Genomic DNA, 14,925 nt, shown 5'->3' on the forward strand with positions numbered 1-14,925 from the left:
CTATCATGACCTTCAGGCCGAGGGATTCATCATGTCTCGTCATTTTGTGTTCTGAGCGATAAAGCAGTGGAAGAAGGCTGCTAACGATGATGCCTCCACCAGTTTAGAGATTCGTTGATTATCTTAATGCTGCCACTCCCTAGCCTTGAAGATAATCTTAGCTCCAGTAATATAATCTTGATATAGTTTGAGCCCAAAGACAATTAATTCGCTAGGGCATTGCATTTTTTTTCTCCGATGGTACATTAATATGCCTTGATGGATGCGAATGCTTCATATAGGGATTTGTCAAGCCCAAGCACCTACTCCATAACCAGATGGGCAATTTGCCAACAGAACCTTGAAACAGCCAACCGGGCCAACTATCTTGCAAAAGATCAAGATATGTCACATAAATTTAGCATGATTAGTTTCATTACTTTAATATCTTTAAACTTCAATCTATACAAAACCGGGTGATGTTAGAATGATATAATACTTTAGTCACGGCTCTGTGTGATTGGTGTATGGTATATAAACCTTTCTTCTCTACTAATACAAAAACCATCTACTCTATCAGACTCCACTTTCTTTTTCACTGATGCTTTGCCAATCTATTAACTATGCTCCCTCACAAAGACAACGATCTCCCCTATATCCACCGCTATATCACCACCCACAGCACCGACGGCGAAGCAGTGTTTGTTTCCCACTCGCAAGTACCCGACTATATCCCATCCACGCCAGCCGGTGAAGATGGCGAAATCGCCCTGCTATACGCCACAACTAACGTCCCTACGTCTATCGATGACGAAGCCGATGTGGCTATGTACGATGAATTCTTGCACCAACCACCAGGGCTAACGCTTGGCTCCGGAACTGTTTTCCGGATGATCGACCTTCGTCCAGGCAAGGTCACCCCTATGCATCGGACCATTAGCCTCGACTACGGCGTCGTACTTGAGGGCGAGGTCGATCTTATTCTCGACTCCGGGGCGAGTCGGCATATGCGTCGTGGCGATGTGAGTGTGCAGCGTGGCACAGCGCATTCGTTTCGCAATCGCAGTAACTCAGATTGGTGTCGGATGATATTTGTGTTTTTGCCTATACAGAAACTTATTATCAAAGGCCGGGAGCTAGAAGAAGAAGTATATAATGAACAGTACGAAGCATCGGCGAGTGAGTGAGTAAATAAATAAGCTTACCCATTGCCGTGGGAGATTCAGCGAGTATCGGATTAATAGTTTATCCGTTCCTGTATGCCCGGTTTTCCAGGCTGAGTATTGCAGACTTTGGTCTGTATCCATTCATTATGTAGATTTAGCATCTTCTCACTACTCAATGTATGATGTTTTCTGTTCTCTGGTTTGACTGCCTGACTGCTGAGGCTCGCTGGCATCCTCCCATGTCGATCTGCTTGCATTGACAGACAAGACAGCCTCCGAGCAGAACCCGGTTTGCACCATGTACGAGTTCGATCGAATTGAATTCGATTAAATCATCACACAGAGACCGGTCAGCCCTGAGGCCGATTTACCGCTAGGGCTAGTTGGACAAAAAGCATTGATCCGTTCAAGCGCTTATCCTTAAGCCTCCATCCCGTCCTTGTCGTCGCTTTTATCATTATGCGACCGAACCAATGCAACCACAGCAACTGAAAACCACCACATGCCTCTGTTTGGTCCTCGCTCACAAGGGGGAGGGGGTCCGTTGTTTTTGAAGCCCAGGTCAAGCAGCGAGTGGCTCAGGCTTCATCTCCTATACAGACGACACGGCATGTGGACGGCAGGGCTTGAGATCGACTGAGGAGCCCAGTATGCATCATGAACTGGGCTGCCTTCCAAGGTCGCCTTTGCATGCCGAGGATGCGAAAACGTAGTTCTACAAAGCAAGGGCAACGCATTAGAACGTGGCGCACGTTCTGCCTGCCTTCGCCTCTGTCGGGGTCATCGTCGAGGGCTTGCTAACGCTAGTTCTCCAGAGTTGACAGATATGCTACGAGAGCAATTTTGCCAGGTTGCATTCATGGAAGTATTGCGCTGCCTCTCTGACATAGTAGCGGATGCATCGTAAAAGCATCCTTGGTAGGTTTTGCGAATGTTCTGCGCGGTATATACGTGTTATGTTCGCTGGAAGTCCACTGCTTTAGGTACACTAGTCGGGCGATCTCATTTGTTCTCAACGCATCTCCCCCCCGGAACATCATGGCGACCTGGAACGCAATCGCCTTGACTTCAAAATGCAATCATTTACAGAGATCGATCTGAGCACCCCGAGGCCAGTTCCAAACTGCCCCTTATCTCTCAAGCCCGCACAACCCACGAAGGCACCATCCGAATACTCCGAGCCCGCCTTGCTTACAAAACCCACGAGGAAGGTCAACGTCGTGGAGCTTCGAAGATGCGATGGTTAAATCAACTGATTGACTCCCCGGTGCTACAACCGGCACTTCTCAACCTCGCTGCAAAGATCCAGGACACAGAGGAAACCTCGAATGGTTGTGTGCAGGTAACTGGGAAGGACGAACGGTTTCGTCCACAGATTGATCGGCGTTTACGAGAGCAGGCCCGCCCGCAATTTCCGGAGCTCCCAGAACGATTCGCCCCTTACCATATTAGCTTAGCATGTGCTGGCCGGCACGTTCCCACCACAAATCTACCGGCGTACCCGGCAGAGCTGCGTAAGGTGAAAGAGAAGCGTTCGGCTCGAGCAAGCCTAGGGAATGAGAAGGATGCATGCTGGGTCACATCACACCTCTGTCATAACCGCCGCTGCATCAATCCGGATCACCTTGAATGGGAACCATCGTGGATGAACCGACTCCGGGACAACTGTCCGGGAGGGGACGCATGTGTCTACCGTCCTCGCCTGTGCCTGGCTCCTCATCGCCATCCAGAAGAGCTGGTTGACTGGACGAAATACTGGCACGTTGAGCCTTGAGCACTGCAGGTTCCACGATACCCAGAATGTTCCTCATTACCTCTCAGTGAATGGATTGACCCCAATTTTGATATCTCCATGGATGTATTACAGTGGTGAAAAAAAGTGAGTTGGCGGGTCGCCCACGAACCCTACTTGCAGGCCGTTCTTGTGGCATCGACGATCATTATTAGGTATGAATCGAGTGGTAGTGTATCCACAACAACTTAGGTAAGTCTGAAACCAAAGTCGCTGGTCACGGCTGACTGTAACCGATATAAGAAAGCCGAGAAGAACAGCCGGGCCATGCGAGCCAGTTGCATGGTCGGCATAAGAAGTCTCCAGTTTAGCGGGGAGTCTTTTGCCCCTTAGAAGTCTCAAAATGAATCATTGGCATTTGTGGTTGGAACGAAAAACACCTCTGCCCAGCGGGATTGCACTTTAATATAACTATTGGCTTTTCTGTGGCATCTGGTAATACTGACTTCTATCCCGATTTCCTCGCCTTGTCTCACTGTTTACCTCGTTGAGGAGAGCTGCTTCAACGGTGCCATCCAGCCCGCTCCATCCCTTCTGCCACGGTTTCCTATCGGCTCTTGTCTTCCCAATGCATCATTAATTCTCGATAATTCTCAGTCATGGATATAGTATCTGAATTGACCTGGGAACACCGAGATGGATTTGATGGACAACTCGATTCCTATATCAGCTGTGTCGGAAAGCGGTTCCGCCAAGTAAAGCTTGACCGGCCAAGAGATATCCTTCGAATGGGACAGCCTCCGGATGAGATGTGCATCGGAAGCCTTGCATAAGCGGCGGCGATGGCGACGGCGAACGAGTTTTGCGATGTGAGAATTTCCTTCGGTTTCCAAATAGGACTTCTCATATTGAAGGTGGACCGTGACAGGGTCATTCCTCAGGGTCTCATGACTGTGGTTCAATAACGATGCAAGCAATCTCGGCGGTTAAATTGCCAAGATAGTTAAAGCAGACCCAAGCGTCCTAATCCTTTTCCTTGGGTCGGCCTTGGCCTGGGGGTAGCGATGCTTGGTTCTGATAAATTCGGCAACTGAACCGAGTCAAGAGCAAGCCTAAGATGGAGTAAATCGGCCCCAGGAGATTCGCGTGACCTGCCAAGGCCCCCAATGACTCGGCGTATAATGAAACAATGGAAGAATGGAAACAAAAAGGAAACAACTGTGACCCCGATCCACTACATCTCCACATACTTTCCTGTAGATGGTCGGGTAAGGCTAAATGATGATCCTCCGTGATCCACTCCAGGAATCGATCCGACCTCCGAGGTTCCACTTCCCCACAACGAGGCCCCAGGAAAGGGGGTTGCATATTGGTCCATACGCTCGCTTAGGTCGACACTTAAATTGCCATTTTCGGTAGGCCTGTCGCTGATCGGCGTCTCCCCACGTCAGTAGGATCCACCTCGCCAGCCTGTTACATCGATGTCGGGTTAAGACTATATATAGATATAATATATTTTCAGCCGCTAAGAGGTTTGGGCCCTTTCTCGGGCCCTCGCGCGACTTGCCTAGAGCGGCCATCGGCCAGCGTCATGCCTGGACGTACTTGCTTCGGCACCGTTGGTCATGGACTGGGGCCCCTCAATTCCGGTCAAATATAAAAAGAGTCCTGCTCCAATTCTTCCCCAGATTGTGTCCAATCCATCCTTTTCTTTCTCTCTTGGTTTTACCCCTTCCCCAGGTCTAGGTCAACATAGCCAAGGTCGTCATCATGTGGACAACAACCTCCGGCTGGCGGGGCAAGAAGCTCCATCTCGCCATCACCTTTACTTCGGTAGTTGGTTTCTCGTTGTTCGGTTATGACCAGGGTTTGATGTCTGGTATTATTTCCGCCGACGAGTTCTCCAAGGAGTTTTCCGCCCTCTACATCCCCCCCAAGGGCAATCCTGCCTATTCCAAGGCTCTAGACGAGCATGTGAACGTTCTTCGCGGTGCGGTGACCTCTTGTTACGAATTGGGTTGTTTCTTTGGTGCTATCTTCACTTTATGCTTTGGCGAGCGGATCGGGCGAACCCCGTTGCTGGTCTCCGGTGGTACCCTCATGGTCATTGGCACTGTCATCTCCACTGCTTCTTACGGTCATGCCTGGGGTCTGGGCCAGTTCGTCATCGGTCGTGTCATCTCCGGTCTGGGAAACGGGATGGACACTGCCACTATTCCCGTCTGGCAGTCTGAGTGTTCAAAGGCCCATAACCGTGGTTTCTTGGTCTGTTTCGAAGGTGCTATTATCGCCGTTGGTACCTTCGTCGCCTATTGGGTCGACTTCGGTCTTTCCTACGTCGACTCCTCTGTCCAATGGCGTTTCCCCGTCGCCTTCCAGATTGTCTTCGCCCTTCTGGTTATAGCCGGTGCGGTTATGCTTCCCGAGTCTCCTCGTTGGTTTATTATGCGTGGATATGACGAGCAGGCTATCCAGGTCCTGGCCCAGCTGAATGATAGTTCTCCCGATGCCGAGGACGTTCTCGCGGATTTCAATCTTATGAAAGCCGACCTCAAGACCACCGAAGACGCTAAGGCTGACTGGAAGACCCTTTTTACCTTCGGCAAGACCCAGGAATTCCAGCGAATGATGATCGGTTGCTCCGGCCAGTTCTTCCAGCAGTTCACTGGTTGTAACGCTGCTATCTACTACTCGACTGTGCTTTTCGAGCAGAACCTCAATATGGATCATAAGATGGCCATGATTCTTGGTGGTGTTTTCTCCACTGTCTATGCTCTCGCCACCATTCCATCTTTCTTTATGGTTGAGAAAGTTGGTCGCCGGAAGCTATTCTTAATTGGTTTCATCGGCCAGGGTCTCAGCTTTATTCTCGCGATGGCCTGTCTAATCCCCAACACTGAGTCGGCCTCGAAGGGTGCTATTGTCGGTATCTTTGTCTTTATTTGCTTCTTCGCCTTCACAACGCTACCTTTGCCCTGGATTTACCCGCCCGAGATCAACCCTCTGCGCACCCGTACCATGGCTGCCTCTGCCTCGACTTGTACCAACTGGATTACCAACTTTGCTGTCGCCATGTTCACGCCTGTGTTTTCCTCTACTAGCGGATGGGGTCTATACCTCTTCTTTGCCTTGATCAACTTCATCGCCATTCCCTTTGCCTGGTTCTTCTACGCCGAGACCGCTGGACGGGATCTAGAAGAGATCGATATCATCTTCGCCAAGGCTCACATAGAGAAGAAGTGGCCATACCAGGTGGCCAACGAGATGCCCAAGCTCAGTGTCGACCAGATTGCTCAGATGCAGATCGATGTTGGTCTGAATGTGTTGGAACAGCGCAACAATTCCGTGACCGAGAAGGCCGAGCTCGCCATGAGCAGCGGTGACAGCGAGACTAAGCACGCCTCGGACTGATTTCGTTGCCCTACTAAAGAGTTTCATGTCTCTTGAGGTTGATTTTGTTTCGATTTTCCTATTTAGGGTCCACATAAGTCCCGACCACTTTAAGCATTAAAGTCGTCTTGACGTTTGCATTGTATTTCTTTTCCTTTCTAAGAATTTTATGTCGCTATGTCTTTGTGGTTAATTGCCAATTTCCTCTTTGTCAGGTAGTTTCTATTTGATTTCTATTTGAACACTGTTGAGAATAGAATCGAATGGTGATGGATCTACTCGAATTTAGAGATGTTTATATCCCTCCCAGCTTAATCGTGTATTATTGAAGCTCTTTTGCCCAGACATCTTATACGATGCCGATTTCTTTTTGGGGGGGGGGGGTTCCACCGTCGGCTTTTTTCCTGTAGGCGAGCTCCATGCAATGCAGCTATTTTAACCCAACTTCGGATACTGCACCTCCTCTGCAAAGTCACTTTTACAGCCACGCCAAGGAAGAGTGCGATCTGGATATTGGGCTTCCTAGCAGTCATTCAGGTGGTAGTGTGACTATGTACCATCTCAGGCATGAGATATGTCACACTGCCAAAGCTACATAATGGTCACACCTCCACCTTACCCTTCAACACCGGGTCCTTCATTCTCATGATGTTCTCAAGAGCTGGTGAATGCACTGCCCCGAGTGGATCACAATGTTCTCAACCCGACCGGAATTGGCCGCGTGGCAAGTAGCCCGTGCAGCGACCTTCTATCCCGGATCTCCTGCGCCGGCGCATGGGGTCTTTACCCCCTCGCAAAGGGCAATGCAACCCCATCCGAGACAACCGCGCTTGGAGTGGGCCAATGACAGATATTCCCGCATCAATGGTGGGACTGGTCTTTTTGTTCGGACAGGGTAAACGATAGGTTGCCCTGGTATATTTGCAGGGATTACTCAATGAATCGACACCCCACTGAACGGGGGAGTGGATAGGGAAGTCTTCCGAAGTAATTTGCTGTGCTTGACAGTGCGTGGAGCTCCGTCATAATTGTGAGAAGAGAGCTGAGCCGATGGCGCGATTGTAGGGATATCTGGTCGGCTTTCGCACATCACGATGCCAGGTGTATTCGAGCAATTTTCGAAGCCTCCGAGAGGGTATATTAAGCGAGGGCTCGGGTGGATGCTATATATAGATTCTATGCGATAAATTCCAATGATCAAAATTGTTCATTTGATAGTGGTCTTCTTAAACTACTAGCGCGAACGCCGATCGATCCAGCCGAGCCGATATTTTCGCAACGCCAAGACCACGATTGTCTTGTAATTGGGGAAAGGGAATTGTCGTCTTTAGTGTGTTCAAAAATTGAAAATCTCCCCTTCACGTACTTATAGCATTTGTATTTATTTGTGATTGGATTCGTTTCCTGTGCATTTTGTCTGTGGGTGCATTTATTAATAATACTACCTACAGTAACTACCCTCAATGGCTACTACCGTATGCATCATGAATTGGGCTGCCTTCCAAGGTTGCCTGGTAAATCTGGCTTGGCCAGCCAGTCGTTCATCCATCCATGGATGGCATTTGCACGCCGCACATTCTGCCTGCTTTCGCCTTATACGCATTGCGCGGGGTCTCTGTTGGAGTCTTGGTCGAGCTCGAGCTCGAGCTATCCTTTATAGTTGACAAGTATACCACGAGGACAATTTTGCTACTCTGTATCTGTACTAAGATTGCGTTGCCTACCCGGCGGAATGGCTCATGTATCGTAAAACCCTTCGTTGGACCTGGGAATGGCCACTGACACCAGCCTCCCGCTTCACCTTTTCTCTTCACCCTCTGCCGCTTCTGTATCATCCTTGCTACACCCCCCGCTAGGCACGCCGTCGACCAAGCACTACCGTCCTCGAACTTCATGTCCCCGCCTTAGTACCACTTGGTGAGTCATGGCGTCACAATGGCCGGCTATGCCGCCTATTCTGGACCAACCTATTGCCGAAAGCATCTATCGTCTTCGCGAATACACCCGGAAGGTATCAGCCTATGCGGGGGACGGAAAGAGGCAAAAGGTCCGAGTTGGGCAGGTCAAAGAGCTATGTGATACCTACGACGTTCTCCTAAGCCGAATCGCCGAAGAGATGTTCCTCAAATCGCGCTCAGCAGACACGTTTCAAGAGCAATTCCGGCAAGCGATGGAATCAAACCAACGCACGGCCCTTATAGGCATGTTCCCTGCCCTTCCAGCACCAACACCTCCGCCACAGCCAATACAGCAGTCCCCCGACGCCCCCTCCCCCTCCTTATCCTCCGCCGACGTGAGCAAAGACCGGAAAGACTTGTTCGTGAAAATCCGATGGGACAACTGCACTTCTCCCTACCTCAGCAAGTCGAACTCCCGCGTCGTTAAAGAACTCCAGCAGCTCGTCAATCAAGGAAGGGAGGGCTGCAAGCCAATTCAGTTGGATGCAGTGCGCGTGCATGGGAGTGGAGATGTCGAAACCCATGCCCCTACGGCGTTAGATATCGACAGCCTGACCGAAACATCACCCGCGTGGCTTCCGCGACGCCCCCACGGAGTAAGAGCCCGCATCATCCCTAATATGTTCTCGATCATAATCCACGGGGTGCCACGAAAGACATTCTCCCGCAGGAGCTTCGAAACCGGTCAGGCAAAGGATATTATCCTCCAGGCCAGCGCGGCCCGAATCCCAGATGCATGCATCGTGCATGTAAGCTGGACCAGTGGCCGCTTTGTATTAAAGGCCCAAAAACCAAAAGGCTCGCTGATAGTGGAATTCCACCGGGCAGCTGACGCAAACAAGCTCCTGCGGGAGCCTTTCATCCTCAATGGCACCCCACTCCACACCGAACTCTATACCCAGGAGGGACAAGTGTCCCAGTGTCATCGCTGTCAACACTTTGGACACATCCAGCGGGGCTGACACTGTGCTGAGGACCACAGCGAAGCTAACTGCCCACACCAGAAAGACCCTGAGAAGAGATATTGCGCGAACCGCGGGGCTAATCACCCAGCCAACAGCAAAAACTGCCGCTTCCACATCGAAGCTGTGACCAAATCACGCCGCGCTGTGGCCCAGAAGCCGAAATACTTCGAGGAACCACCTGAAAGTCGCCAGCAGGCCTCCCGATCGACACCACAAGCCCTGCCACCGCCTCAGATAGCCACAGACTCGGAAAGCGCCACATCAAACTATTCCACTACCAAGAAGAGGGGACGCCCGCAAAAGCAGCAACAGGGCCAGCAGAAGAAACAAAGACTCATCACCCATCCCCCCACGACCCCAACGCCACTAATACAGGGCGAAGGCACCGGCCCTACCCGGAAAGCAGTGTCAACAGGCAGATCATCCACCCTCGCCCACGACATCACAGTCGATGAAAGCGAATACCATAGCACAACGTCGAGAGTCCGGTCCCAGGACCTACAGTCAACAGACGACACAGCCTCCAGCCAGAAATCAACGGATGAAGCCCTATCAGGCCCGGAACAGTCCGCATCCGAACCAGAACTCGGACAGCAACTCCCATCGTCCCCGCCCCACCCGTCAGACGCGGCATCTCAGTCCGCTGCCTCGGACTCCGATATCCCCCCCGTCCCTTCCCCGCACAGCTCCCCCCGCAAGCGTCGCAGGTCCGCCAGAATCAGCGAATCCGAGCCTGAACAGGCGCCGGAGCCGCCTAGCAAGAAGCCCCGGAGGTCCAGCGGCCACCGATCTCCACCACTAAACCAGAGCCCGAGCAAACACCCAACACAGAGAGCGAAGTGGAACGGGAGGCGCAAAGCGGAGAACAAATACCGGCAGGCGAAGAACGGACTGTTCGGTAATAGACGAACCCCACAGACCCCAGCACAAGAGCAACAGCTCCGGGACTATATCGACGGATGGGAAGATGCCCAGAAAGGGAAAAGGGCAGAAGGGCAGACCCTCGATTACAGCAAAGGATGGAAAGACTCCCACCACGCCGCCAACCTCGCCCGAGAGCACGCAGCAGCAGAACTTACCCAGGCCGCAGCGTAACCAGGGCGCCGCCGAACCAATGACACTTCGCATTCTGCAATATAACGTAGGCCTCTCGCTCGACAATGTGATGGCCACGTTGCTACCCGACGAGAGGGTCCTTGACTATGCAGCCCTGGCGATTCAGGAGCCATGCATGGGTCCAAGACTATGGATCCATAGCCAACACGACACACTACCCTACAGAGATCAGGGACCATTTCGACCTCTTCTGGCCATCGATCACACGCCCCGATATCCCCCGAGTGTGCACCTTCGTCCGCAGAAGTCTCTTGAAACAACTGGTGCACTACACCCAGCATGCCCTATCAATAGATATCTCCGAAGGCGAACATAACTTCTTCATCCACAACATCTACAAACCACCAGGGATCATCGAAAACTACGGCATCAGGGATCTCCGAGAAGCCATCCAGAAGGCAGACAGCGTACCCGGACAGAACCACCACATCGTCGTCGGGGACTTCAACATACACGATAACCTTTGGAGTGCAGCAGGATTCCCCCACCCCGCCAACAACTCAGAACGAGCACAGGATTTCAAAGAACTGATTGAAAATATGCCTCTTACAGTCCTCACGCCGCGAGGTGTCATAACCAGGCCCTCTAGGGCCGGTATAGGAGGGAACTCTGGAACAACCCTCGACCTCACTCTCTCATCATGGGAACTCCAGGAGCAACTACAACTTGTGCAAGTAGCGGGGATATCAGGCCTCTCGGACCACCTACCAATCCAAAGCGAGTTCAATACCCTCCTTACTACTAAAGGGGCAATACCGAGGCGGAACTGGAAGGAACTCGATATCGACAAACTCTGCAGCACGCTCTCCCCACTGTTGGCTAACCTGCCCCCTGCCCAGCAAAACGCAGAAGGTATCGACGCCGTAGTTGGGCAATTTGTCAAAGCAATACAAACGGCAGTCGACGCCTCGACACCGTGGTCGAAGCCAACTGCCCTCTCCCGCCCAGGGTTTACCCAGGAGTGCCGCCAACTGCAGAAAGAAGCCCACCGGGCTCAGAGGCAGATCCTACGGTTACAGGAAGCGCACAACCGGCTTGCACCTGAACCAATGCTACCGGCGTTCCGCCACAAGAAGGCGGTGGCCCGCAAGCGCATAAAGCGCTACAGGAACCAAGCCCACCAAAGCAAAGTCACGGAAGCTGCGGAGTCAGGCTCCACACGACAGATCTGGAACCTCTCGAGGTGGGCAAGGGACCGATCCCCCTACCAAGCCTTCACCCCGCCCCTCTACGAAACGGACGGGACACTTCGCTTTCTTCCAGGGCAGAAAGCCGCCCTACTTACCGAGGCCTTCTTTCCACCGCCCCCAACAGCATCACTAGCCGATATCGAAGGCTATAGCTACCCGGAACCGGTGCCAGTCCCGTTAGTCACAGCAACTGAGGTCCAGCGAGCAATCCACCGCCCGGGGGCATTCAAAGCGGCTGGGCCTGATGACATCCCGAACCGAATTCTGCAAGCAGCGGCACCAACGGACCAACACACGATAGACCCGCTATCCCCTGTACTCGCAAACCTCTTCAACAGCTGGCTAAGCATTGGCTACTGCCCGCAGCACTTCCGTGAGGCGAAGACCGTTGCCCTCCGAAATCCCGGAAAAGACGTCTACAGCAAGCCAAAGTCATACCGACCAATCGCCCTACTGAACACAGTCGGTAGGGTCCTTGAAGGGGTGCTCGCGCTACGACTCAGCTACCTCGCTGAGGAACACATCCTGTTACCCCGAAACCACTTTGGCGGACGAAAAGGTCAGGAAACGGACACAGCACTCCATGCCGTGGTGGAAACCATTCAGGATGCATGGAAGCGACGTAAGGTGGCCACCGCGCTCCTACTCGATATATCAGGCGCATTTGACAGCGGCTCGCATCAGCGGCTACTACACAACCTCCGCAAATGCCACATCCCCGCTATAATCGTCGACTGGATAGCCTCCTTCCTCTCGGAACGATTCACTACTCTAGTACTACCCGAATACACCAAACCACGGGCCCGAGTCCAAACTGGCATCCCGCAGGGCTCGCCGCTATCCCCGATACTTTACCTCTTCTATAATGCGGACCTTATAGGAGACAAGCAGTACACAAGCAACTTTGGGTACATTGACGATACAACCATGATAGCTGTGGGGAACTCGGAGGCAGAGAACTGCCACTCGCTGCAGAAGAGCTTCCGGGAGTGCGATACCTGGGCCAAAACGCACGCGTCAGTCCTTGCACCAGACAAATTCGCTCTGGTCCACTTCCGCCACCAGAACCACTACCAGGAGTCACAGAACCACAGCTCCAGTACCACCGAAGGGTCTGCATCGCCACAGGGCAGCTTAGCAGCCGTCGACATCGGCAATGGACGAATCATCAAGCCCTCGTCATTGGCAAAGCTACTGGGCGTCCTACTCGACAGCCGCCTATCGTCCAAGGACCATCTACTGCAAATCGACAAGAAATGCAGCAAGGGGATACAGTCAGTCGGGGCGCTCGGCAGGTCCAAATGGGGCCTCAGCATCGAGCAGAAGCGACTGATTTACAACGCCTGTATCGCCCCCAAAGCCATGTACGCCTCATCAGGCACACATCCCCGGTACAGGGGAAAAAGAGCACTCACGACAACCAAATCAAAACCCTCAACGCCATCCAGCGCTCCGCAGCCCATAGCATCTCTGGCGCGTTCCGCACGGCCTACAACGCCCAGTTATACCTCCAACCAATGGCACACCGGCTGCGCGAGAGTCACTTTAAAGCAGTGACCCATATCGCCACATCAAAGGTCCACAAAACCATCCGGGATCGACGCAGCCACCACCGTAAGCAGGTAATGCAGACAGCACTCGAAACAGCAGAGGAGGAGCTGCTGCTTAGAGTCAACTTCGATGCTACAGAGATGGAAGTCAGACTCCCATTCGCAGTTCCGGTGTGGTGGGAACCCCCGCCCGTTGACATCGCGGCATCGCTGGACGAGGCAATGATGATACATTGGCCGGCTACAGTGCTCACCCCTAGAGTACCAAAACTCTACACCGGCGGATCAGGGCACCATTGCGAAACCGGGGCATCAGCATACTGCGAAGCCCCCAAGGCGAAGCGCACGGCCTACCTCGGCACTAGTCATCATCACAATGTGCACGCGGTGGAGATGGTAGGACTTGTACTTGCCCTCCGTATCGCTAACGAGGACTCCCGCTTCCACCAAAACGTGGAGATCTATTCGGATAACCAATCAGCGCTGGAGTGCATGCGAAACCCACGCCAATCGTCAGGCCAATACATTATAAGAGAAGCAGCTGGACTGCTGGACCGGAGGCGGGAACAAAGATGGCAAACTCGCTTTGCTTGGATCCCCGCGCATGCGGACATCCCGGGCCACGAGCATGCAGACCAACTCGCCAAACAGGCCACTGGCTGGCGGGAGGACGAGCGGGACTGCTGCGGACCCAAGGCTCCCACCCTCGAAGGCCTGCCGCCCCAGAACCTGCAATCCACCGCAGACTGCTCCATGCGCGGTATGGTGCGCGACTGGCACCGCGAATGGGCTTCTCCTCAGGACGGAGCCCCCGGGGCAGCCCTCCGTCTAATCATGCCAACCCTCTCCAAGCACAGCCTCCAGCCATTTGGGGAACTCACCGTGCCCGAGAGATCTGCATTGATGCAGGCCCGAACGGGCTACATCGGCTTCAACGCGGCTCTGTGTCATTCGCTGCGGGCGAGAGACGACCTGGCCTGCCACCATTGCGGCGACGACGAATGGACCTCACACGTCCTCTTCACCTGCCCCGAGTACCATGAGCTGAGGGGGTAGTTCTGGGGTGGGAAGACCCCGCGCAGTCTGGAAGACACGCTGGGCAAAGAAAATGCACGGGATTCAGCGCGATTCCTACTGGCGACAAGCCGCCTGACATACCTGCAACCACCCCCGCCGATTGAGAGCGACACGGACGACCCCGACAGCTAACCACTAACGCAGAAAACAGACCCAACGCCCCCACAATGTCTCTCTCGGGTCTAGACGGTCAAGGCAATAGCAACCACCTCTCTCTCAGGCGACGAGGGGGCCCCCTCACGCGCACGGCGCACCAGGCAACCACCGCGGGACAGGCTCCGCGGGGGGTTGCTGTCACAGCACGCGATTATCCAATTTTATCGCATTCCCATTCCATACTTCTCGCATCACACTCACGCGAAACAACACTGTCGATGCGATCTGCCTGGCGCGCACTGAGAGAGCTCCTCGGAGGGATTCAGAGGGATTCAGAAGGACACAATAAGAGAAACCAGACGGAAAGTGAGGCGAAAGCAAGACGAAGGCAAGGCAAAAGCAGGGTACGGGGAGAAGCAACGATAGGTGGATGACATAACGTTCCTCGGTGCCTCAGGCGCCAACCCTCAAACACCCGCGCCCCCCCACTCAACGGCACCCAACCTCTCGAAAGTTGACAAGTTCCCGACACGCGGGGGACTTGGTCGTTTTCAATGTCAAGTCACGTGTACCCCGGGGCGCCTCGCGGGGCCCCCGGGGGGCATCTGCTCCCGGCATGCCCACCCCCGGAGCCACCCCCGAAGCGTCTACCTCCCGGCGTGGTCACCCCCGGAGCACCCCCCGGAAGGCACCTCGCTCCGGGCCC

General features: G+C 53.4%; 5 protein-coding genes across 5 annotated transcripts; all 5 read left to right on the forward strand.

Moving 5' to 3' along the window:
* Nucleotides 1–602: 602 nt before the first annotated feature.
* Nucleotides 603–1,166, forward strand: NUU61_005845 (cupin domain-containing protein; the record flags this gene model as incomplete). The annotated part of the gene is made up of 1 exon (XM_056656427.1): nucleotides 603–1,166. One exon carries the CDS (start codon nucleotides 603–605, stop codon nucleotides 1,164–1,166), a length of 564 nt encoding a protein of 187 aa, XP_056512040.1.
* A 1,213-nt stretch (nucleotides 1,167–2,379) lies between these two features.
* On the forward strand, nucleotides 2,380–2,919 carry NUU61_005846 (uncharacterized protein; the record flags this gene model as incomplete). The annotated part of the gene is made up of 1 exon (XM_056656428.1): nucleotides 2,380–2,919. One exon carries the CDS (start codon nucleotides 2,380–2,382, stop codon nucleotides 2,917–2,919), a length of 540 nt encoding a protein of 179 aa, XP_056512041.1.
* A 1,728-nt stretch (nucleotides 2,920–4,647) lies between these two features.
* On the forward strand, nucleotides 4,648–6,288 carry NUU61_005847 (sugar transporter-like protein; the record flags this gene model as incomplete). The annotated part of the gene is made up of 1 exon (XM_056656429.1): nucleotides 4,648–6,288. One exon carries the CDS (start codon nucleotides 4,648–4,650, stop codon nucleotides 6,286–6,288), a length of 1,641 nt encoding a protein of 546 aa, XP_056512042.1.
* Nucleotides 6,289–8,191: 1,903 nt separating this feature from the next.
* On the forward strand, nucleotides 8,192–10,285 carry NUU61_005848 (uncharacterized protein; the record flags this gene model as incomplete). Its single annotated transcript, XM_056656430.1, has 2 exons — nucleotides 8,192–9,155; nucleotides 9,213–10,285. The coding sequence occupies 2 exons, from the start codon at nucleotides 8,192–8,194 to the stop codon at nucleotides 10,283–10,285; spliced, it is 2,037 nt and encodes a 678-aa protein (XP_056512043.1).
* A 107-nt stretch (nucleotides 10,286–10,392) lies between these two features.
* NUU61_005849 (uncharacterized protein) lies at nucleotides 10,393–14,102 on the forward strand (the record flags this gene model as incomplete). Its single annotated transcript, XM_056656431.1, has 2 exons — nucleotides 10,393–12,887; nucleotides 12,962–14,102. 2 exons carry the CDS (start codon nucleotides 10,393–10,395, stop codon nucleotides 14,100–14,102), a joined length of 3,636 nt encoding a protein of 1,211 aa, XP_056512044.1.
* Nucleotides 14,103–14,925: the final 823 nt, after the last annotated feature.

This window comes from Penicillium alfredii (assembly GCF_028826965.1).
Source record: "Penicillium alfredii strain IBT 34128 chromosome Unknown utg000007l_segment0_segment0, whole genome shotgun sequence".
Taxonomy (NCBI): Eukaryota; Fungi; Ascomycota; class Eurotiomycetes; order Eurotiales; family Aspergillaceae; genus Penicillium; species Penicillium alfredii.